The sequence below is a fragment of the Cavia porcellus genome, unplaced genomic scaffold (genome assembly GCF_034190915.1).
Source record: "Cavia porcellus strain 051 isolate PalLab524CR breed Dunkin Hartley unplaced genomic scaffold, mCavPor4.1 scaffold_25, whole genome shotgun sequence".
Lineage (NCBI taxonomy): Eukaryota > Metazoa > Chordata > Mammalia > Rodentia > Caviidae > Cavia > Cavia porcellus.
In genome coordinates this window covers 15,515,866-15,540,039 of record NW_026947508.1, presented here as the reverse complement: position 1 = coordinate 15,540,039, position 24,174 = coordinate 15,515,866, and the positions used below count along the sequence as shown (strand labels likewise).

The 24,174-nt window shown below is 55.2% G+C and overlaps 2 protein-coding genes across 11 annotated transcripts in view; both read left to right on the top strand.

Moving 5' to 3' along the window:
- The first annotated feature begins 5,390 nt into the window (after positions 1-5,390).
- Positions 5,391-15,847, top strand: Sh2d5 (SH2 domain containing 5). Of its 4 annotated transcripts, none has more exons than XM_003471352.5 (10): positions 5,391-5,498; positions 9,177-9,303; positions 9,598-9,678; positions 10,020-10,094; positions 10,357-10,503; positions 11,561-11,812; positions 11,967-12,138; positions 12,400-12,508; positions 13,236-13,395; positions 14,067-15,847. In XM_003471352.5, the coding sequence occupies exons 2-10, from the start codon at positions 9,217-9,219 to the stop codon at positions 14,268-14,270; spliced, it is 1,287 nt and encodes a 428-aa protein (XP_003471400.1). In that variant the 5' UTR covers positions 5,391-5,498; positions 9,177-9,216; the 3' UTR covers positions 14,271-15,847. The 4 variants fall into 4 exon arrangements, with proteins under 4 accessions (XP_003471400.1, XP_063091736.1, XP_063091737.1 ...); XM_063235668.1 differs by lacking the exon at positions 5,391-5,498 and adding an exon at positions 9,401-9,465; XM_063235666.1 differs by lacking the exon at positions 9,177-9,303 and having other exon boundaries at positions 5,449-5,498.
- Positions 15,848-17,041: 1,194 nt separating this feature from the next.
- Positions 17,042-24,174, top strand: part of Kif17 (kinesin family member 17) — a 33,807-nt gene continuing 26,674 nt past the window's right edge. For all 7 annotated transcript variants that reach the window (XR_010042985.1, XM_063235664.1, XM_023565725.2 and 4 more), the window contains exons 1-3: positions 17,042-17,489; positions 22,682-22,828; positions 23,565-23,666. Coding sequence is in view for 6 of the 7 variants with exons in the window: in XM_063235664.1 (XP_063091734.1) it covers positions 17,259-17,489; positions 22,682-22,828; positions 23,565-23,666 (480 nt within the window). In the remaining variant the exon portion in view is untranslated. The remainder of the gene's footprint in view (positions 17,490-22,681; positions 22,829-23,564; positions 23,667-24,174) is intronic.

The following is a 24,174-nucleotide window of genomic DNA, read 5'->3' as shown; positions in this document are numbered from 1 at the left end:
GAAGCCGTGTGAGTTAATGTTGGCCCTGCTGGATTTCAGTCTTGCTTTCCATTCTCTTCTACGTCCCTATTTCTACCTTTTGCAATGGGAAGGTTTACCCAGTGCCATTGTGTGTTGCAAGTGTCTGATGTTCTTTTCATTTTTACAGGGGCTCACAGCTAAGAGTTTGTCTTCAGTCTCAGATGAAACTTCGGACTTCTCAGCAATGCTGAAACTGATAGGACTTTGGCATCTCTCAGAGGTGGCTTAAATACATTTTGCATAACGGGATGCAGATGAGTCTTTTGAGAGCCAGGAGCAAAATGTTATGGTTTGTATCTGGAGGTCCTCCTGAAGCCCCGGGCACTCATAAGTGGGGGTTTGGGGAGATGATTTCATGGGTGTGATCCTCATTGGTGGATTAGTCCACTGATGAGTTCATAGCTGAATGTGACATTGGCAGGAGCCTGATCTGAGGAGATGGGTAACCTGTGTCCCTCTTCCTCTCATGATCCCTCTCTCCTGTCTTGTCTCTGTTTCCTGCTGCTGTGCCACGAGCTGTCTTCCCTCTGCCGTGCCCCTCTATGCTGCCCTCCCTTATAGCCAGCTGACTATGGACTGAAACCTCTACAAAGTGTCAGGCAAAATAAGCCTTTCCTCCTTAGAGTTGTGAATTTAGGTATCATGTCTCAACAAAGGAAAAGTAACTAAAACACTAGGCATTCTAAGGTGTTTTGATCTCTGAAACAAAGTTTCTCTTTTATTTTGTAGTTTCTCTTTTATTTTTATTAGTACATGTTTACAGTACATAATGACATTTATTATGAAGCATTTGCACATGTATACAACACATCTTAATTCTTTTTTTTGTCCCCTACCCCTCCTACCCCTCTCACGGTTTCTCCTTCCATTTGAAAACTCTATTTCCATTTTTCTTTCTTTCTTTCTTTGTCTTTTTTTTTTTTTATTGGTACCAGAGATCGAACTCATGACCACACACTTGCAAGGCAGGCGCTTATGCCGCTGAGCTAAATCCCCAGCCCCTTTCTTTCTTCCTTTTTTTTTTAAATTCCTTTCCCCTTCCTTTTCTTCCCCCTCCCTCCCATTTGAAAGAGATCTGTTTCCTATTATCTATTCTTTCTTTCTTATCTTTTGGGTTTCTCATGTAAGACAAACCATATGATAATTAAACTTGTACATCTGATTTATTTCACAACATTATGTTTTTGTCTTTTTTTTTGGTCTTTTTCGTTTTTATCGATACCAGGGTTCGAACTCATGACTGCCTAAACCCCCAGCCCCTGTTTTTGTCTTTTTGAGACAAGGTCTCACTATGCAGTTCGGGCAGGCTGGCCTTGAGCTCATTTTGTAGTCTAGGTAGGTCTGGCACTCGCAACAATCCTCCTGCCTCAGCCTCCCAAGTGCTAGGATTACAGGCCTGAGCCACCCCGCCTGGCAATGGTTCTTCTTTTTTCAGACCTCTACTTTTCAGCTGAGAAAGTATGGGAAACCATTGTTTGTTCTCCTGCTTCTTTCAAATGGAGCTAACAGTAAGATAAACAGTGATGTCCTTTTAAATTGACTGTAACGTGAAACAAATAGAAGAGAGTGCTGAATCCGAGAGGGCAGGCTGGTAAGACGAAAGAATTCCTAGAAACACAGCAAGGGGAGGACAGTGGCCTACCGACCAGGTCTCCAGGGAGTACGCATCCATTCTTGAAAATCTGTCCTTGGAAATCTGTCCTTCCCTGGCCCTCGGAACTAAAACTAGCTCTGTGTGCTTGGGCAGGTCTCTCAACAGTCTTAATTCTCCAGCAGCAGAGCAAGTGCTGAGCTAGCTTAGACCATGCACCAAGCGCCTTCCACTCTGCCCTTCCTCGGACCCTAAAAGCCCCACACTTTCTGCCAAGGAAAGAGGACTCAGGAAGGACAGTGCTGTGGCCCGTTTCCTAGGTGGATGGAAATGAATGACTGTTAATACTGTATTTGTTTGCTAGGGCTGCTGTAATGAAGTCCTGCAGACTGAGGGGCATAAGTAACATTCATCACAGCACAGCTCCAGAGGACCAGAGGTCGGGGTCAGGGAGTCAGCAGAGTGGGTGCTTCTGGGACTGTGAGGCTGGTGGATCATCATCTTCTCCCTGTCTCACAGGCTCCCCTTTGTCCACACCTATGTCCACATGTCCTCTTACAAGGACACCAGTCATCTCGGATTAGGATGACCTCATTTTAATTACTGCTTTAAAAAAATGCCATCTGTAAACGGGGCGTGGTGGTGCATGCCTATAATCCCAGCATTCGGGAGACTGAGGCAGGGGAATCGTTACAAGTTCAAGATCAGCCTGGACTATAAAGTGAGCCCAAGACTAGCCTGAACCAAGTAAAAAAGTAATAAAAATCTCCAAATATAGGTACATTCCAAAATACTAGAGGTTAGGATTTCAACATAAAGATTTGGGAAGACACAATTGTCTGTAATTAAAAACAAACAAAAAACAAACCCTCTTTATGTCCCTTTGGAGGGAGAGCAATTGGGCCACCACTGAGGGTGTGCCAGGGGCAGGTGACTCTGAGCAGGAGAAGGTGCCCCAAGGAACCACGGGGAGGTGCTGTGCACCGGGAATGTGCTGGCGATGCCACTCTGCAGGCCCAGGGAGCTCACTTCCCGCCTCCCACTCACTCTCCCCAGCAGGCTGCTCCTCAGCCGCATTCTGGGATCCTGCAGAAAGACAGCGAGCTCACACCTGTGAGCTTAGCAATTGTCACTGACTCACCAGGAAATACCATGACACGGAGTGTTCAGCGCTCCTGACTCCAACCCCACACCGGCTTGCCTTTTTTGTCATCCCTTCCCCTGTTTTATATGGGTCGCTCCTCCGGGCTTCCTGCACAAGTGAGTCACTATCTGAGGGTGAGGTTCTATACCTGGTGGCTTCCGAGAACTGTGCAGGCAGGAATGTGAGTGCAGATAGCTGGGCAGATGGTGCAGCCGTGACTGCCTCAAGCTGCTGTCTGCCATGGGAAGTGGTCCTCTTGCCCAGGAGAAGGCTGGTGCTCACTAAAGTCTGTTACCTTCTGTGTGTTGAGCTTGTACCTCTAACATGCCATGCCTTTGATCAGGCTACATGTGTGATCGAAGCTTGGCTTTCTCTGTTAGTACAGTTAGATCAACTGAATGAAACTGGTAATCTGCAGGAACTGCTCAGTTACATTATCATGATACGTAAATAAAAAGTAATGAACTTGAAATGTACAACTGCAACTTGAAAAACTGTATTCCTAAGTAGGGGTAAAGACCAATAAAAGAGAATTTTTGGTAGCAGTAAAACCAGGAGCCAGTGTCACAGACGTTAAATGCATTTGTCTTTCCAGATCTAGTTTTTGTGGTGTCTTTGTGTTATTGTAAATCTTTGTGTACTTGGGACCCAGCACAGTGCCTGTCACTCATACTGTCTTTGCCAAAGGCTAGGAAGGCAAAATTCTTTTTCTGGATTTAACTAGTTCATCATTTGAATTTAATTCTTTGGTCTTTTGACATTTCGACTGGAAACAAATTCCTGCTGTTAGTTTTTAAATGTATCAGAATAAAGTGCATGCACCAGAAAACTGTTAAGTTTCTTGAAAAGAATATTCTTTTTCCTCTCTCTCTAGAGTCTCACAACTGGGACTTTGGATCTAGTTACTAGTGAGTCTTCTATTTAAAATCCACTTGTGAGGATGGCAATGGGCACTGAATGTACCATTGCTGCCCCCGACTGATGTGTTTGGAATTTTTGTCATCGTCATTGTTGTGTGGTTGTGGTCGGGGTCATCTTCTCTTTCTCCCCCTTCTTTTCTTTTTATCCTTGAAGTAAAATGGATTTGGAAAAAACAGTAAAATTTAAAAAATAAAAATCCACTTGATTTTTTTATAGTTAATTGATCAAAAAAACCATTTTTTTTTCCTTTTTATCGGTACCGGGGATCGAACTCATGACTGTCTGCTTGCAAGGCAGGCGCTTATGCCGCTGAGCTAAATCCCCTAAAAAAACATTTTTTTGAGGTAGATTTTCACTGTATTACTTAAGTTGGCCTCGAATTCCTGGCAATCCTCCTGTGTCAGCCTCCCAAGTGCTGAGATCACAGGCGTGCACCACCACGCTTGGCAAACCCCTTACTTTTTGTGTATTCTGTTTCTGATACTGCATTTGTAGAGAGCTAGACCAACTCGAAAACCACCTTGCTCCTTCTCCTTTCAGTGCTGGGCATGAGGCACAGTGAGGCGGTTTCCCAAACTGGTCAGTAATTTATAAGAGAAACTCAAGACTAGGAGTGAAGGCTAGTGTCAGCTAATACTGAGCATTCACTCCCATGGGGCTGGCACTGGGTCACGCCCTTTGCCTTCTTTAGTTCCTGGGCTCCAGCCCGGGCTGAGTCAGGCCTAGCTAACCCTACTCAGCAGCCAGACCCTGAGGGTTAACGTGATTCAAAGGAAGTGCCTGGCGCAGACCTGGCGGAGGACACTCACTGTGAATTCCTGGCGCAAGAAGAAGGCGATGCCTGGGGCATCCGAGCAATTCCCCACCCAGGCTCCCCAGGTTCCAGACCTGGGTCCCTCTCTCTCTTTGGTGTTTTGCCTGGGCCTGGTGTCCTGACCTCTCCACGGAGCTGGAGTTTCTGGTACTTTCTCTGTAGATTTCAGGTTTATTACACACCAAAATCTTGGTTGACTCGGATTCACTATTTTCTGGCACCAAAGGTTACCTGGTGGGAACGCTAGTCCCGCCCTTGGGGGCTGTAGTTCACATGTCCCCTTCTCTGTGGATTTCCGTGTGGCCGGAAGGGCAGGTCACTGTTCAGGGCGAAGCCCGGAGCCCCGCAGCTCAGCTCACGCCCCTAAGCACCGCCGGGCTGGGAGAGGTTCGATGTCCCGGGTCCAGGAGGTGAGAGTGGCCCGGCGGCCCCAAAGCCCACGTCGAAACCACCAATCATGAATGCTACCGTGACCAGGCGCTGCCGTGCACTGCTCATGGAGACGCCCCGTCCAGTGCCGCTTGCACACGAGCCAGAGGGGCACTGCGCCGTGCAGACCGGTGGTCAGGGAAGGCTTCTCGGAGGAGGCGCTGTGAGAGCCCCCGTTGGGATGACAGGAGGCGCAAGGGGCGAAGGCTCTCCAGAAATGGAGGTCGTTCAGCGTGCCCTGGAAACCGCAGGACCCCGGAAGAGCGGGAGAAGGGAAGAGTCGCCTTCGGCGGACGCTGACAGCGCCCCCCGGCCCTTTAAGGCGGAGCGTCGGAGCGCAGGCGGGGTGGGCGGTGCCAGGGATCCTGACGGCCTCTGATTGGGTGGCGCGGCCGAGCGAAGCGGCTCCGCGGGCGATCATTGGCTAGGGAGCCCAGCTCGAGGGCCAAATGATGCGGGGGTCTGTCCCGCGGCCACGTGGGGGGCGCGCAGCGCGGGGGCAGAGGCGCCGGAGAGCGCGGGGCTGTGCGGGACCGCGGCCGCGGCTACCGGCCGGGACTCGAGGGGCGGCAGGAGCGGTGAGTGAGCGCAGGGAGGCGCGGACAGGGCAGAGTGGGGTTGGGTCCGCGGTGCCAGGTCTCGGAAGCTGGACACGCATCGCCGTCTCCCGCGTCCCCGTCTCCTCCCGTCCGCGCCCCGTGGGAGCGACGGTGCCCGTGTAGGGTGCGCAGCCTCGCGCGGAGCTCAGCCGGGCCTGAGCGCAGGGTGCCGCCGTGGGGCAGCAGCCTCGACCTTGCGTGTGGAGCAGCGCACATGCCCGCATCTCGCACCGGGTCGCTCAGACCTCATGATTGCCCGTGGTCCCTCGCATTGGGTGCTCAGGGAGAGCAGGGACCGCGTCCACCTGGTCCGCGTCCTCTGGAGGAAAAGATCAGTGCGCAACCCCAGAGAAAGGGCTGGAGAAGGGATGAGGAGAGGTTGACTGCGCGGGGGTCACATCGGCCAGCCTTTTGGACCCCACAATCCGCGTCCCTGGCTACATGTACCCGGGCAGGTGGAGGCGGCATAGGGGATGTTTTGTGACAGTGAGAGCCAAGTTGCTGGCTGGAGCAGCCCCGGAGCATCTGGAGGAGGCCGCCAACGAGGGAGCAGCTGTTATCAGATCTGAGCTGTGCCCCCCACCCACGGTGTCTACTTCCTCCCCTCCTCTACTAGGGGCAGACTGGCAGCCACCAGTCTCCATGGGTGAGCGTCTGCTCACCTAGGGGAGGAGGGCCTAGGAGCATCTCCCCAGCATCTCCCGTAGCATCCAGTACGAGGGACCAGGGACTTTCAGGGGTCTGAGTGACCCAGGGCGAGACGTGGACGTGTGCGGAGAGCGCGCTTCAGCGCAGGGTCTGCAGGCTGGGAGGTGACGCGAGAAGGTGGCCCCTCCAGTGATACAATGCAGCTCTGGTATGAGGTGGCATAGGGCCTGGCACGTAAGCTCGAGAAGGGTGACTGATTTGTGCAGTCCTCGGCTTCCGTGCAAAACAGCGGGACCGTTGGAGGGCACCCGACCTCATTCCTACTGTGTGTGTCCCTTATGGAGGAGCTGACCAGCCAGGCTCTTAAGTAGAACTTCACTCTGGCCCCAGAGATCAGGGGATGGAAGCAGTATGTTTTCAGGGCTCTGTGAGAATTACCCCAACTCCAGTCCTGGGGATGAACTGCACTGTGCTCCCCAGGTTTGGGAGAGAGGTGGAGAAGAAAGAAAATTCCTGCTTCGGGGAGGCTGAGGATCTGAGGGATGAGATGGGGCCGGGTGAAAGTGGGCGGGGTGCAGCACTAGAGAGCCTTTGGCTGGGGCTCTGGGACTGACTGGATTGAGGAGACTGTTCTAGTGGCTCTCTGCACGTGACAGTGAGGTGAGTGCTGACCCTGGTGGCTCCCGCTGTGTCTCACCTGCTGAGTGCTGGGTGTCTGAGAGGGTGCATGGCACAGGCAGGGTGAAGTCTGCTCTCCATCGCCTCCTTTCCCTCCTATCTTTTATCTCTTCTGCATCTGGCCTCGGGCTCTGTTCCCACTTCTGTCCCCGTGGTCTTGTCATGTGTCCCCCACCCCGTGCTTGTTTTGTGAACCTTGCCTCCTCTCTCCCTGCTTCCAGGAGCACCTGTGGTATCAAATTAAAGGGGGTTAAAAGTTTCTCTGGGAGCCCCTTCTCACCAGAGAGAGAGAGAGAGAGAGAGAGAGAGAGAGAGAGAGAGAGAATGTCACCCACCTCTAGTGTCTAACTTGGCTTCATTTGAACATCAGACATACAATTGGAAAAGGACAGGATCAGAAAATGACCAGCGAAAAATGATAAGAATCAGAAAGTGGAGGCTGGGATGGCCCAGAAAAGTGGGAGGGGACAGAATGGGGGACCAAGAAAGGCTTTGAGGGGACTATGCAGCCTTTATCTTCCAGCTCTTCCCCTGCTGTCCACTCATTGAAAAGCATGGACAGCTGGTAGCACCTGCACCCTGGCCTGAGCCTGGGCTTGCAGGTCATGGGCAGGTACAGGCAAGTTGCCCTGGTGCGAATAGTGTCCCTTGCAAGCAACACACCCAGGGTCTGCCCTTCCTTGCCAGGCCCTGTCTGATCCCTGATTTCTTCTGGCCTCTTGGCTGGTCTCTCCCGTTTTGCACTCACAGACTGGTGGGCTCCTAGGTGTGATCTATGCAAGGAAGGGCCTAAAGGTGGCCAGAGCCTGCTGTCTTCCCGAGTTCCCTCTTGAGTGTTCCCTGAGAGACTGTTTGTTGAGCCTTTGCCCGAGTCTGGCTGGCATCATGCTGGGTACCTGCTCCCCACATTCTCCCAGGTTTGCTGATAAAATGGGGGCAGGAGAGATGAAGCAGGTGGCCCAAAGTCACACAGGGTTTGCACCCAACCCCCTGACCTGACCCTAGTCAGTGATTACAAGTCCACGTGAGAGAGCCAGCCAGGATGGGGACAGAGGGAGCATCTAAATTGGCCCTGGTAAAGTGAGGGGGAACCGAGTCCTTGGGGACCGTGGCAGAGGCATTCACCGAGGCATTCGGCCGTGCTTTGTCATTATCGCTGGTCCTAAGTGCAGTCATTCCACATCTACTGGGCACCAGCTGGGGTCCTGGGCTCTAAAGGGGAGTCCCCTGTCCCTGAAAACTGGCTCAGAAGGGAAGTCGCCTCCTATCCTGCTGGATGGCCCAGGGGCTCCCAGGAAGGAGCTGGGAGTTCTCCACATCCTGTCTCAGTATAAGTGCCTTGTCCAGCTTTCATGAGCTATCAGGGGTCGGGGGTTGAGGGAACAGGCTGAAGTCAGGGTGGCCCAAATGAGGCAGTAGCCTGTGAGGCGGGTCCCTGGCCTCATCAGCACTGGCCGGCAAGCTCATGGCCACCCCCATGAACTGCTCCTGTGCTACAGCCTGCTGTGGCTCCCTGCTGCCCACAGGGCAGAGCCTGAATTTCCTTGCTGACATTTAAGGCAGATCCTAAATTGGATCCAGCCTGCTGATTGGGAAAGGCCTGCCTAAGGGCTCCAACCGCTTGCCTTCCTTTGTACCTTGGCAGACTATAGTCGGGGCTGTCCCTGCCCCACCCCACCCCATCCCTTTGGTGAGCCTTCTCGGCCTCTCCTTCCTCCCCTACTTCCTCCTTTTTGAAAGATCTGGCTATTTTGCTCAAGATAGCCTCAAAAAAAAAAAAAAAAAAAAAAAAAAAAAAAAGGAGAGAGCCTCAAATTCCTGAATTTAAGTGAGCCTCTTGCCTTAGCCTTCCTAGGAGCTGGAACTACAGGCCAGCACTGTTACAGGCTGATTACATACAACTCTGCACCCCTGACTTTCACCCCCCACCCACCCTGAGAGGGGGGCTCAGGGTCAGCTCTGCAGTTCCAGCCTAAAGCGTATGCACGGGTGCACGCCCTCACCTGCACACCCACACCCCCAGACCTTCACCCAGTCCTCATCCCTGAGACCCCCACCTGGCTTTCCTGCCCTCTGCCCTGATTTGTCCCCATCTAAGCTCTCATGTAGCTTCCTGTCTTTCTCCCTGGAGAGAGTGTCGCCTGTGGAGGCAGGCAGCCTTCAGCACTTCTTCAGGGCTGTGCCTGCTGTGCCCAGGATGTCACGGCGCACAGAGCGGGTGCTCAGTGAGGATTTGCGGGATAAATGGATGAGTGGGTGAACTGACCAGGCACTGATTGGGAAGCACTGAGCCTCGCCCACCTGGAAACTGAGCTGTCCCTGCCTTCACAGCCTTCTCTCCGTGGAGCCTGAAGTAGCCGCCCTGGGGGCCATGCAGAGGGCTGGGGCAGGTGGCCGCAGGGCTTCTGACTGCGGGCCCACCCCTTACCGGCCCAGGTGCATCACCAAATTTGCCCAGGTGGGTGTGCCCTCCTGGGTGGTCGCTGGAGGCTGGCCCTGGGGTGGTGAGCGGGTGGGGGTTGAGGATTTACCTCCCTGTCTACTTTCTGACTCAGACCTTGCAATGTGCACTGCCGAGAGGTGGCTTGTGTGACCTGAAGAAGGTCGCCTGCTTTCACAGGTGGTGCCCTGTCCCTGCCCCTGCCCCAGCCTCTTTGGTAGCAGAGCATGTGTGTGTCAGGGCTGGGTCGGGTGGGGGGTGGGAAGCTGCCTGACTCCCCTGCCTTGCTCCCTCCCACCCGGTGCCTTGCAGTATGTGGGCTCCTTCCCGGTGGATGACCTGGATACGCAGGAGGGCGTGTGGCTGGTGCGGCAGCAGCTGTGGGCACTGAAGGTGATGGGGGGCTCATCCCCATGGGGACACAGCCCCTTCCCTCTCTAAAGGTGGGCAGGGGAGGTGTAAGACACTTACACCCGGGCTCCTGAAGCCCTGGCCCTCATGCCCAGGACTTCCTTGAGGCTGCCTGGACCCGCACCCCACAGCTGGAAGGGATAGTTGGGATTAGAGCTGTGACCCGGCTGGGGGGCAGTCCTGCTAGGAGCCACCCCCATTCCCAACTTCTGAGCATCCAGTGCCCAGGGCACTGTATCCTGGCAAGGGTGCTGGAGTTGGCGAGTGGTCCAGGGCTGGACTGGGGGAGTAATGCTGGCCTCCACCAACCCTCTTCCCCCCAGGACTGTCCCCGACGCCGAGCAGTCATCCTGAAATTCAGCCTTCAGGGTCTCAAGATCTACAGCGGGGAGGGAGAGGTAGGAGAAGCTGGTGGAGGGGCAGGGAGGCTGGACAGTCACAAGTGTGTCCTCTGTGGGACCCAGCTGAGCCCCCATCCTGTCCATCTGCTCTGAGGGTCCCCTGGATGGTCCCTTTCACATTTTGCCCTTCAAAAATGTCCAGGGCCCACTCCTGGCTTCTGACATCAGGAACATAAGCCCTGCCAGCATGGAGGCTGCCCTGCACGATGTCAGGCACACAGGTCAGCAGCCTGATGTGGCCTGGTAACTCTGCTCCCAGACGCTCCTGATGGCCCATGGCCTCCGGCGCATCCTCTACTCTACCTGGAGCCCGGCCCGCTGCCAGTTTGCCTTTATTGCCCGGAACCCACGAAGCCCACCCAGCAGACTCTTCTGCCACCTCTTTGTGGGCAGCCAGCCTGGAGAGGTACCTGGGGCCCAAGGCAGGGGATGCACCGAGGCTGGGGTGGTGTAGGGTCAGAGGTGTCTGGGCCTGGCAGAGCTGCCCTGAGCCCCTCTAGGCTCCCATAACTGAGTCCTTCTTTGACCTTGCCCACTAAGGACTCCTGCCCCATGCAAACTGGTGGTCTTGCCATTTCCTGGAAGCCAGAGCACAGACTTTCATGGCACCTGCCGTTCTCTACCTGAATGCCTGCCCTGCCCTCCTCCCCTCTTTACCCTCAGGACTCCCCCTTTCCTGCCTGGTGCCTGTGACGCCTGGGAAGTGGTCTTGACTCCCCTAGGCAGCCCCTCCTGCAGAGCCTGTCCCGGGACTACTCCAGCTTTCACCTGTCACTAAGCACTGGTGCTTGAGTTCCCTGAGTGCAGAGTCTGGGGCCAGGGCCTGGACTGTCCCAATGCGTGGCCCTCTGCGGGTGGGTGGCATGAGTCTGTGGCAGGTAGAGCTGGGAGTCAGAGCCAGTGTGACCAGTATGAACCACAGCTGTTGGGCAGCAGAGGTTGGGTCATTCCATCTGGCAAGCATTTGCTGTCACTATTAGATGTCCAGCTTTGTGCTGGACACTGGGGTTATTCGTGGCTGCCGCTCGGGGTTCTAGCATGCTGGCCCTGTGTGGGATGGATATTGGCCCCAGATAGCTACTGAGCTTGCATCGAAGTTTTGTGTGCTCCACTTTATCCACTCCTCAAGGAACACAGGGAGGTGGGGATGAGGAAACTGAAGCACTGGGGGGCACCGTCCTGCACCACGGTCAATATGCAGTTCCTGAGTGATGACCAGGTTTGGAGCCTAGGTTGTGACTCCAGCACTGCACCAAGTGGGTGTTTAGTATTCATTAAATAAATAAGGCTGGTAGGGAGACTGCATGGTGGAGAGGTTTTGAGGGATAAAATAGAAGTTTTCCTAAGAGGAAAAGAGAGAGGCATCCTAAGCTCAGGGGCTTTATGCGCTGCTGGAGAGCTGGCAGATGCCTGGGGAGCCCCAGGGAGCCTCCTCTGGCTGAGCCTGCTTCTCTCCTGCCCAGGTTCAGATCCTGTACCTGCTGCTCTGTCGATCCTTCCAGCTCGCTTACCTCCTGCAGCATCCTGAAGAGCGGGCACAGCCTGAGCTTTCCCCTGGGCCTGCAGGCGACGCGTCTCCAAAGCCACTCTCCAGCTCAGGGGGTCCTGCTACCCTGGTGCGGGAGCCCTTCAGCCATAATCAGCTCACACAGAACGTCCGTGCCCTGGTCTCTTTACAGCGGCTGCCAGCAGAGAAGCCAGGGGGCACTAGTGGGGTATGCAGCACCCCGGTCAGGAATGGGCAGTGCACAAGGCCACTGGGCGAGGGCTTGGAGGTCATGGTGGAGGGGTGGGCTTCCAGGGATGTTGCTGGACCTGATGTGGCTGGGCCTGCGTCTGTCCACCTGCTGGCCCCTCTTGGTGCTCTAGAAGGAGCTGCCTGAGTCAGAAGGCCGCAGCGCCCGCCATGCCCGCCTGGGGAACCCCTACTGCTCACCTACACTGGTGCGCAAGAAGGCCATTCGCAGCAAGGTGATCCGCTCGGGGGCCTACCGGGGCTGCACCTACGAGGCCCAGCTGCAGCTGTCGGCGCGGGAGTCCTGTGAGTCAGGGTGTCTCCTATGCATGCGCCAGCAGCCTGAGTATGCGTGTGTCATGGTGCCTGTGCAGCCGTGTGCGAGCTTTACTGCCGAGTGGGTGTGAGTGGGGCTGCCGGCTTGCAGGGTTGTCTGCGGGGGAGGGGCTGAGGCCTGCCGATCGGGACCTGGGATGAGGACAGAGGGAGGGAGGGTCCGAAGCCTTAGGCCAGGCTGCTCAGGGCAGGGTTTGGCCTCTCCCTGTCTGACCTGGGTGGTCTCCTTAGATCCTGCTGCATGGGAGGCGTGGCCCCGCAGTCCTGGTGGCCCCCCATGCCTGGTGGAGATCGAAGGCAGCCTGACAGAGAACATCTGGGCCTTCGCTGGCCTCTCCAGGTAGGAAAAGCCTGACCTGGCCTGATGCCCAGTCCCTTGAGGTGTGCAGAGAAATGGGGGGACGCCTTCCCATTGTGGTGTGTGCACCCCTGTGCATGGGCAGAGTGCTCCCCGCCTCAGGGACCTCAGGCCAGGGACTTCTCCATCCTGGGCCTTAGTTTCCTCAAACATAAGATGTGTGTGATGGAACCATCCTCATGGGCTGTGGGGAGATCACATGAGGTGATCAGGGGAAGGCCTCAAGGTTTGGCCTGTCCCAGGGCCTCTCCCCTGATGGGAATCTTGAAGTTTCCAACAATTAAGGACCTAGAGGGTCTTTTCTTCTCTCCCTTTTTTTTTCACCATTTGGGGGGTTGAACCAGGACCTTCACACTGAGCTAAACCACTAGCTCCTTTTTATTTTTTTAAATTTTGAGACAGGGTTTTGCTGAATTGCTAAATTGTCTGGACGGGGCTCAAACTTTTCCATCCTCCTGCCTCAGCCTCTCAAAGCACTGGTGTCCTAGGTGTGTGTGACCACGCCAGGCCTGTAGGTCCCTTTAACTTCCTAAGAGCTTCCTTGCACCGAGCAGCCACCTTAGGCAGATGCTGTGTTTTTAGGGGCATTTATTTAATCCTCAGGCTGGCTCCATGCCTTCTGGCTGTTGCATCCATGCCCAGACCCTCACGCAGCCTGAGGTTGGCTTCTGACTAGGGGTCCTAATGTAAGCCTACTGTCTGTGCCCAGGCCCTGTGCACTCGCTCTGCTGCGGAGGGATGTGGTTGGTGCCTTCCTGTTGTGGCCTGAGCCCGGTACCAGCGGCCAGTGGTGCCTGTCTGTGCGGACGCAGTGCGGGGTGGTGCCCCACCAGGTCTTCCGGAACCACCTGGGCCGGTACTGCCTGGAGGTAAGAGCCTGGAAGCCTGCAGGGGTGGGGGTAGCATGGTCCTGGCCCGACCCCTCCCCTGTACCTGCCTTTTGTCCTTCCTGTCCCCTCCTTTTCTGAGGCTGGCCCCTTGAGCTTGCCCACGATGTCCGACTGGTTCTCTGTGGCCCCCGCGCTTCCCCACTCTCCCGCCTGCTTCCTCCTGGGTCCTGGGCCACTTGACTCTGCCACTGCGCTGCTGGCTGTGCCTTGACCTGGAGACTCAGCGAGGACAAGGGGGTGTCAGGTCACTGAAGGGCTCTCATTAGAAGGGACGCTTTTGGAGGGAGTCTCAAATAGAGTTGGGCCTAGATAGGGCCTCACATTTTTATATAAACTGGCTTTTGAAAGTTCTGCTTTCCCACTGCCTAGAGCCTAGGCCATTTTTAGCAGAGGAGGAAAGTGCTGAGCTCACACAGCCTGTGAGTCTCTGGTCAAGTACTGGCCTGCCCAGGTGGGAGGAGAGGAGAAGGGAGAAGAAGGGAGGGGAGAGGGAAAGGAAGGAGAGGAGAGAGGAGAGGAAGGGAAGGAAGGGGAAGGGAGGGGATCTGGCTCAGCCATGACAGCACCTGTGACCTCTCTGAGCTCTGTTTCCTCTCTCCAAAGTGGGGTGGCGTGGGATGGGCCTGGAGCTCAGGATCCTTCCTCCGCAGCACCTGCCAGCGGAGTTCCCCAGCCTGGAGGCCCTGGTGGAGAATCACGCTGGGATGGAGCGCAGCCTGTTCTGCCCTCTGGACATGGGCCGCCTGAACCCCACCTACGAGGAACAGGACTGTGGGCCCCAAGGCAGGCCCCCCCGGACGCTGCGGCCCCTCAGCCATGCCAAGTCTGAGGCAGAGCTGCTGGGCCTGGGTTAGAAGAGGGATCCGGCTGGCTGCAGCCTCTGAAGCTGCTCCGCCCTCTCACACCCCACTGGCTGCCAGTTCCATGTGTCTCAGCCCCCAGTCAGTCTTCCATCGCTTCACTGCCTGCTATGGAGGAGCCCTGAGATTGGGCGGGTGGCTCCCAGAGATTCTAGGAGCAGGAGGTGGTGCACCAAGCTTCCCAAAACTTTGGTGATGGGATGTTTGTCTCCCAGGCTAATGCTCTGCCCCTGCACGGGAGCTTTTCACAGGGGTGGTGCAGCCTTCTGCCAAGGAGCTGGGCCTTGGCCTTTGCCTGGGAGGCTCTGGAGAGTTCCTGACCGGAAACCAGACCCGTGGAGTAGGAATCACAGCCCCTGGGCTCTTTCCCTCTGGCCATTCACCCAGGAGGGTGGCACTGAGCTGCCCTGCCCAGCTCACCCTGCAGACCATGTTGCTTTGCTGGCTACCTTGGGAGGCCACCTGATCCTGATGTTGCCTTTGATACAGGTCTGGCTGTGGTGTTGAGGCCACTTGTCTCATCAGGCCAGTGCCATGGGGATGGGACAGAACAGAGTCCTCAAAGGTAGACAGCCCTTGGGGCTGGGGATTTAGCTCAGTGGCATAAGCGCCTGCCTTGCAAGCAGGCAGTCGTGAGTTCGATCCCCGGTACCGATAAAAAGGAAAAAGACAAAAAAAAAATCATAAAGGTAGACAGCCCTGTCTCAGGGAGCTGGGCATCAGCAGCAGGGGAGAGCTGGGCAAGCCTTTCTAGTGGAGGAGGTGGCCCTGCTGGTGCCTGATGAGTCCTTTGTAAGACTTGGCAGATAAATATGAATCTACCGTGGGACAAGTTCGTTTCTGATTAAATTGCACTCCTGAGGCGAAGACCAGGTAATGTGTCTGGGCCTGCCCTTTCCACCCTCAGGGTACGGGGTGAGTCTACTGATCAGTGCCTTGGAAGTAACAGATTTCTGAGCGGGCAGGAGGAGAGCAGCCCCAGCAGAATGGAGGGGAGGCAGGCACGCCTAATGTTCCCAGCCTCCAGCCCTGGCAGGACGTGACTTGGCTAGAGACCTTAGCACTTTAAGTGAGGTGCCACAGTGGCTAGAGGAGTGTCCTGTGGGCTCTTGTCACTGGCAACATTGCACTGACTTCATGCTGAATGTGAGGGACTCCTCCAGCCACCTGTGCTGCAGCACCCCTGCCCCGGGCAGAGCGCTGGTCTCTGGGAGGCTCTGCCTTCCTCCGCCGGCAGGGAGAGGATGGGGAATCCCACACCTAGGGTGGCAGCTCCTGAGACCTGCACCTAAGCAAGCCTGGCCATTGGCCTGTGCTTGGGCCAGGCTGTCTCCGGGGTGGGGTGCTGTGAACAAGCTAAGGGGTATTCAGCAGGCCTTTCTGGCATTCCTCCAAGCAGTACTTGTGGATCACGAGTTACAGATAAGGGCAAGAGTTTTGCTCGTGTGTGTGAACTACGCATGTCAACAACAGACCACAATTTTTTTTGTCTTTGTTCCACCTAACACCACCTAGGAAGCCAGACTTTCCTTACTGTGTGGACTGTGAGACAAATAAAATGCATTTCTTCAGGTTGTCGAGTGCAGACTTTTGTTTGAAAAGCATGGTCTCCATCCAGTTTGCCTGGATGTGTTTGTGTTCGTGTTTGTTTCTAAACATAAAACATACCTTCAGCTGGTGCAGACCCCTGGGGGCTGACAGTGTCCTGAAGGTCTGGGGTAGATTGAATCAGATCCTATCCCTCTTCTGCTTTAAGCCTGCAGTGGGTATCTCCTATAAGAGAAAGATTCAGGACCCTGTGCTTTGGCAACTAGGGCTTGCTTTCTGCTTCTGCAAAATGCCACAGGACGTTTGCACAGCCAGATGCAACTCCTCATTCTCCCTTCCTTTAGCCTGGTTAGCTCCTCAGCTGTCATAGAGCAGCTCTAGTCGGTCCCAGAATGCCTGTCCTGACTGCCCAACCAGTGAGGACAAACCTAGGGCATGCACATTGCAGCGGGCTGTTTGTTATATCCCAAAGCTCTAAAAGGTTCACCATTACTGGCCTAGACCTAGGTTACTTTTTCAGATGTTCCACAGAACTGGTTCTGTAGTTTGTACTTTTTTCATTTATGGGACTTTGCGGGATTTTTGCTTTCAGTAGCAGTCTGCGCACTGGACTGCGGCCTTGGGGGCGGGGCTGTTTTCCCCGTATCAGCTCCAGTGCCAGGGGTGTAACTGATGCTCGTTGTTTCCAGGCAGAAGATTCTAGAAAAGGCGTGGCAGAGCAGCTCTTCTGGGTGGGGGATATGCTGAGTCACCTTTCCATCCAAAAGACTTCCACTTCCTGCCCCCTACTTCTAGGATCCAACTCGGGTGCTCCACCAGTGAACTACACCTTGACCTCTTTTTATTCCAATAAATATTTATGTTGCCCAGGCTGGCCTCGAACTTACGGTCCTTCTGCCTTGGTCTTAAAATTTATGGCCCTGGAAAAACAGAGAGAGTGATCAGTTGTCCAGGGGCTGCAGGATGGGGACAGCCTTCCCGTGAATCAGGACGGGGAGATCAAGGTCCTGGTCGCTCTTCTCTGTGAGCCTCTAACCTCCACCGGAGGCCTCCTCTCTCGGGTCTCTCCACCTTGGAGGTTCAGCACGGGCCAAACTGCGAAGCTGCTGAGCGATGAGCTCGGACGCTCCGATCTTCAGCCCCGGGGAGGCAGCGCGCGCTCTCCAGGAACCGCCTTTGTGACGTCACGGGCGTTGCCCGGCAACGGCGAACTCCGCTACCCCTGGGTTTGCGCGTGCAAGCGGGCGGCCTGGTGGCTCGGGGCTCAGGTCCTGCGGCGGCGGAGGCGCGTGCAGCGCGGACCCCCCACTTCCCGCCCGGCCGGCCTCAGAGACTCGCCCGCGGCCCCTGACTGCTCTGGGCGGCCCCCCAGGAGGCCCCTCCCCCACGCCGAGCCGCCCCGCCCCCCAGCCCCTCGGGTCCCCGGGGAGCGCCATGGCCTCGGAGTCCGTGAAGGTGGTGGTGCGCTGTCGCCCCATGAACCAGCGCGAGCGGGAGCTGAACTGCCAGTCCGTGGTGACGGTGGACTCCGCACGCGGCCAGTGCTTCATCCAGAACCCGGGCGCAGCCGAACAGCCCCCCAAGCAGTTCACTTTCGACGGCGCCTACTACACGGAGCACTTCACCGAGCAGATCTACAACGAGATCGCCTACCCTCTGGTGGAGGTGAGGCCGCCCGCCGCCAGACAGGGCTCGGTCAGCACTGCCCCAAGCCGGGAGGAGGCCTTTGGTGTGAGGGGTGCAGGAGGATAGCAACAGGTTGTTCTGAATTCGTGCCCAGGTCTCCAAGGCTGGCTGGAATCCCATCCTTCCAGCACCTTCCCCAGAGAACTCCAGGCCTGGGACCATTTATTTGCCCTCCATCCTGACCCCAGACCTACAGGACCCGGGAACCGCCAGCCACTTCCCCAGGCTGCCTCATCCCTCCCAAGACCCCAGGTCTCCTCCTCCTACGCTAGGCCCCTCCTGGGCCCCTCCCCCAGGCCCTGACCTGAGCTTGCTGCCCTGTTCAGACTCCCAAGCTGGTTCCTCTCCTCCACCTCAGCCTCATCCTTCCTAGGGCCTCCTGGGGGTGGAGAAAGGACCCCACTGGTCCCCAATTATGCAGAAAGCCCCTGGCCTGGCTTTGCCCTGAGGAAAGGCCATCCTTTACCTTTGATCTAACCTGTCTCTTACCCCCTTGGGAAAGGATAACAGAGAGGTGACAGTTTCTGGCTTATTTTGACTCACACTGACAGCTCACTTGTACATCCTGACAGGGCAAACGCTCACATTTCCACACGTGGGGAAACTGAGGCCAGAGGCAGGAAACGTGTCCCAACTTCCATGTTAGCTACTGGCAGCGTTAGAGCTGGGGAAACGCCTCCTGTGTGCTGGCTGTGGGCTCTTTCCTCTCCACCGGTGTCTCCCAGTCTGAACCTGATCGCCAGGTCAGTGACACATACAGGGCTGTTCTGTGGAGGATGAGATGGTTCAGGAGACACTTCACAGGGTGTGGTGTGATGTCAGGGCCTCTGAGAAGTCCCGAAGTGAAGAAACCAGCTTCAGTTACTGAAATCAGTGTTCTCAAACACTTGACACGGGTGCTTTGAGTTTGGGCAGGCTGGCTGGTGGGGGCGCCTCCCCCACCTCCTGCCCAGGTGTCAGAGCCCTTGAGACGGCTGAGCTGTCCCTGGTGTCTGGGACCTGACTGGAGATGATCCCCAGAGGATGAGGGGCGGCTCCCCTGTGTATTGGCTCCGGCTCCGGATAGCAGGTTGCCCATTGGTTGGTCTGGATTCCCAGACTGAAAGGTGCCCGATGGCCCATATGGCCCAGCCCTCTCCTTCCAATGGGTCCCCAGATGTCTGTCAGGTGGAGGAGGACCAGCCCTTAGTATGATTCTCCACCAATTGGAGCTCGTGTTTCCCAGAGCAACCTGCTCCACCTTTGTTTCTGGGGTCCTGGAAGACCCATCTGTGCACTGCACCAAAGCCCCAACATCTTCAGCCACCTGCCCTGGCTCTGTCCCGGGATGCTGCAGAACACCTCTGTTCCCTCTCCAAGGCTGGTCCCTGTGAGGCTTGACAGCATGTTCTTCCTGGGCCTTGCCTCCTCTAGGGCCTTCAGCCTGGCTTTGGAGTGGTCTTAGGCCCTGTCTATCCTGGAGAAATGTCCTAGCAGGCTTCTCTGTCAGGGTCCCAGAAAACCCCAGCCTAGAGAGAGAGACACCAAGGACACAGTGACAGGGCTGTCAGACCTCTCCTTAGTGCTCTCTTCTCTTCTGACTTCTGCTGGTGCGGACCCCTGCTTCTGATTGTTCTGCACAGCCTCAGACTGGACATTCATTCATCCATCCAGCTAACTAAACAATTGCATCTCCATACCGGGCACTGTCTGGGCCTGGGGTTCATGTGAAAGAGACGATGCCCACTGCCCTCGGCAAGCTCAAGGCCCAGGGAGGAGCAGCTGAGCTGATAGGTGGGTGGGAGAAGCCTGAGGGCTTTGGCAGCATGGTGAGGAGAGGCCCTCTTGACTTGAAGCGGATGAAGGTCAGAAGGACCCTCTGGGGAGGGGAGGGCTAAGCTGGACTCTGAAAGGTGAGAGGAGTCTGCTGGACAGGAAGATGGAAGAAAGAGCCCATTAGGGAGAGACCAGTGTGTAGCACTTGGTCTTTATAAGAGGACTGAGGCTAGTTCTCGTGGTTTATCCTCCTGCTCAATTTAAAGGAGGGGCATGCAAATCATATGCAAAACAGTATTCAAATAACATGCAAATCACAGCTGAGCCTGCCTCTGAGCCAGGAGCAGGTGCACTGCCAGGGCCTGGGGCCAGGTGTGCGGCTCTGACGCTGCTCCCAGGGGCTCCAGGAGCCTGCTGCTCAGGTCCAAAGGCTCTGGTACTCTCGGCTGCCACTTTCTCACTTTCTGCCCTTTCCATTTTGTTTTCCACTTTTTAAAGCCGGGCTCTCTTCCTGATCTTTTGTCTCCAAGTGGTGGCCTTTTCAACTTTCGTGGGTACCTCATCCCCAACCCCTTTTTTTATTTTTTAATTTTCTTGCTAAGTCACCCAGATGAGACTCCAACTTCTGATCCTCCTGCCTCAGCCTCCGCATGGGCCGGAATTACAGGTGTGTCACACTGTACCTGGGCCGAGTCCCTCCTTAACCGCTGGCTCTGCAGCGTCTCCTCCTGTTCCTTCACACCCATGGCCTCGGAGCGGCCTCCTGCTGTTTGCTCAGGGGTCACTTAGTGAGACGTCTTCCCTGACTGGGATGGGACAGGTGAGATGGACCTGGTCTCTGGAGACGTCAAGAAGAGGAAGCTATCGGATTGGACCCTGGATGAGACATTCAGGAGGGAGCAGAAAGAGGATGGAGGGGAGTCAGGCCAGATGTTTTAATTTCAGTAGTAGATGAAACATGCCACACATCAGGGTGTAACACAATGTTGTAAGAGTTATCGCTGAAGGTAACACCAAGTTAAAGAGGTCCTGGACACATCCCCACAGAGTGAGGGAGAGAGATGCACGAGACGGACACACATATAGTCCATTAACTATTGATTTTATGAAAACGCTTTAGTAAATAATGTGAGTGGCTGGCAGAACCAGCGTGGGAGTTGAGTCGTGCACTTGGGACCTGCTCCGTGTGGGGCTTGTGTCATGGGACCTGCTGTAGAAACAACCTAGAAATGTTTTCTACTTAACTCCAGAGCACTGGATCCTATAGAATTTTCTGGGACATGGAAATGAATCATATCTTCACTGATCAATTAAATTAGATATACACAAGCTGGGCTTGATGGCGTGTGCCTGTAATCCCAGCACTCAGGAGGCTGAGGCAAGAGCGTCACCACAAGTCTGAGACCAGCCCGAGCCATGTAGTGAGTTCAAGGTCAGCCTGCACTACATAGTAATATCCTGTCTCAAAATACCAAACCAAACCAAAACAACAACAAAAAAACCCCACACAAGCCGCATGGTGGTGAGTGGCACTTGAAAGAGGCCAGTGCTGTAGGGGAACTGAATTTTAATTTGCTTTGATGCCCGCATGTGGCTCGAGGTTCTGAAGTATTGCCCTCCAGCACAAATATCAGAAAAGCCGTATGTATAGCTTGGGACTATCTGGTGGCCCTATTTGAAAAAGTAAAAACTCAGTACAGAAAGCCAAAATATTATCAGTTCAATAAATATAATAGAATATTGTCATTATATAAGAAATATTAATGAATCTTTGATATGTCTATATTCTATACAGTTACAGTACATCTCAGTTTCAGTCATTGAAATGAAACAAAATATAAAATCGTGGTTAATGAAAAATGTTTTGTATCGCTTCTGTCTTTTTTGAGACAGGGGGTCTCTGTAGTTCAGGCTGGTCTTGACTTCACCATGTAGCCTAGGCTGGCCTTGAACTCAGGGAGATCCTCCTGCCTCACCCTCCGGAGTGCCGGGATTTACAGGTATGTGTCACCACACCCGGCTTGCTTCTGTTTTTAAATATAAATTACTTAAAGTAAAATAGAGCTGGGGATGTAGCTCAGGGGTAGAGTGCTTGCCTACTATATGCAAAGGCCTGGGTTCAATCCCCAGCACAGCGAAAGAAGGAAAAAAAAGTAAGCATTACTTAATTAAAATAAATTGGGTTTCACTTTTACAGTCGCTCTGCCTACAGTTTGGATCATGTCTATACCTGGAGCTGTTCTTTTTCCGGGGTCCCCAGTTGTGGCCCCACTGTGTCTGCCTGTGGGCTTGAGAAGCTAGCCCAGCCCCTGGGTCGGTGACCCTGCACTGCCTGTGCACTTGGGCAACCCCTGCATGTGTGCCGCTGCCCGGGGGACCTGCAGGTGTCCCGAGGTGGTCATGGTCTCCCTGGATGAGGACAAGGTTTTCATTCATCTCTGCCAGTCAAAGTGGGCCTTGCCTGCGGGGAGCTGTGACATGGTGGCTTCGGTCTTCTGCACCTCTGCTTTGGTCCAGGCCTGGGTTTCACCATGGAGCTGGGTGTGGCGGCCACTGCAGTAGGCCTTGGGGGCAGCTCTCTGGGCCAGTGCTCTGATCTGGAGCCTCTCCCACCTATAGTAAATTCTAGAACTTGTGACCTCATGGGCGCTGTGTGGGCAGGGACCATGTCCACCTTGTTCCCTGTTCTGTCCCCTGCCAGTAGCTGTCGGGAAACTGAGTGCATCGGTGGACAGAGTGACATTAGGGACTGTGCTCTGGCGGCCTCCAGGCCTCCTTCCCAGCTCATCTTCTGGCCCCCTGGCCCGCTGTCAGGGCGTCTCCTGTGTGTGCTCACGCTGGGCCCTCACGCTCTCCCTGTCACCCATCAGAGTCCAAACCACCCTGCTCGCTCCCTCCCTTGTATGCACTGCACAGTGCTCGCTCCTCCGAAGGCTTTCCCTGCTCCTCTGTGCTCTGGCCTGGTCCCCTCTCTGCACTCCACTCTGCCTGTTGCAGGGACACCCCTGCCCCTGCCAGCCTCCCTCCAGCTGACCTTTAAGAAGTGGCCGCGTGTACCAGGACTTTGTGTGCCAATGCATGCAGCATGCACCATAAACCGCTGCAGGAATGGTGCCGTGCCTGCCCTTTATGACAGACAAGGAAACTGAGGCTCGAAGCACCCGAGACCCACCCAAGAGCACACGATAGAGTAGAGACAGGAGTAGAGACAGGATTTGAACTCTGGTGCTTGGGTGCCACAGCATAAGCTCTTAATTCTCACAGGCACAATCTCCCACCACCAGTAGAGCACACACTACTGCCCGCGCCCCAGGGCAGGAGACTCAGGGGGCTTGAATCCTCAGGCTACGAGGAGGTGTCACTGCCTGCCTGGGCCTGAGTGGCTGAGCCCTGGCCTTTGGCCTCCTCCCTCGCAGGGTGTCACCGAAGGCTACAACGGCACCATCTTTGCCTATGGCCAGACGGGCAGCGGGAAATCCTTCACCATGCAGGGCCTGCCGGACCCACCCTGCCAAAGGGGCATCATCCCCAGGGCCTTCGAGCACGTGTTCGAGAGTGTCCAGGTATGGACCCTGCGGAGGGAAGGAGCAGAGCTAGTGTCACAAGCAGGCTGGTCCCCAAGGCGCTTCTGACCTTTGGCATGGGCTGTGGGACGCAGTCAGAGCTCTGCCTTGACTTGGCACAGATGAGTGGGCAGTGGCCAGCTGGTTCCAGAAAAAGTGATGGGAAAAAAAGCTCAGAAAATTCTGCTCACCAGTTCCAAGTGTTTCTCTTGCCATTTTTGGATTTTAGCATTCATTTAACAACTGCATGGATGTGAGGGCCCTGAGCGCTGGCTTGAGGTGGTATAGAGCAGTCTCCCAGGCCTTGAGTGGACCGAGTTTTATACTCCGCCCTTTGCATAATTATCTAACTGGGCCCCAAACTCTCTGTGGTGGCCCCTGGGGGGCTCCGAGGGGCCTGGGAAAGCTGCCAAGGATCAGCCTGGAGCTAGTGCGTGGTCCAGGCTTTAACTGTGGCTGTAGTTTCTCTACCTGAGGCCTCTATTTCCTTTACTGTGAGGCTTGTAGACAGAGTATTAGACACACAGCTACGTGAAAATACGTAACAGAGAGCCCTGAGGATGCACCGAGCTCGAGGGGAAGGAAGTTTGTCAGCATAGGCTGGGTGAGGCAGAGGTGGGGAGTGTGTGACCCTGATGCCCCCATCCCCATGATGTCCTTGTGGTTGAGGTCTCAGGCCCAGCAGCAGGTGGACTTGGCATCGGACGCCTCCACATGCTCTGTCCTCTCTCCACAGTGTGCAGAGGACACCAAGTTCCTGGTTCGGGCCTCGTATCTGGAGATTTACAATGAAGATGTCCATGACCTGCTGGGGGCTGACACCAAGCAGAAGCTGGAGGTAGGCGCAGCTCTGGTGTGGGCGTGGGGGCCCGTGGGGGACACCTGCAACAGGTGGCTTCCATGAGAAAAGCAGGGAAGGCATCCTGGGGCACAGATTCTGACCAGAGCGGGGACTTTGGAACTTGAACTTTGGAGTCGTTGATGCCGGAGACGGTCAACAGGCCTCCTTGACCACACAGTGGGGCCGAATCTCTCTCTGGGCAGTGCCACCTCTGTGTTTTGAAACAGAAGTTTTGTGATTGACTTTATTTGGAAAAAAAGGATGCGGCTCATAAAAAATTGGTATGAAAATCCCCAAGGGCCCTTCAAGCTAAGAAGATACTAACATTATCACGGGCTGAGTATTTATGATTTTCTGGCTGCTCCGGGCACATTGTTCCATTTAACACTCAGAGTCAAAGGGTTGAGTAGATACAATGTTGCCTTTACCAATTCACCAGCGAGGAAGGGCGGTTTAGAGGCTCCTTAACTTGGCTGAGTCTCACACCGTAACAAGTGGCCACATC

Coding starts and splice junctions, on each gene's coding strand:
- Sh2d5 (XM_003471352.5), top strand. CDS start 9,217: ATGCAGAGGGCTGGGGCAGGTGGCCGCAGGGCTTCTGACTGCGGGCCC. Junction 10,504..11,560: donor TGGGCAGCCAGCCTGGAGAG/GTACCTGGGGCC, acceptor TCTCCTGCCCAG/GTTCAGATCCTGTACCTGCT. Junction 12,509..13,235: donor GCCTTCGCTGGCCTCTCCAG/GTAGGAAAAGCC, acceptor GTCTGTGCCCAG/GCCCTGTGCACTCGCTCTGC.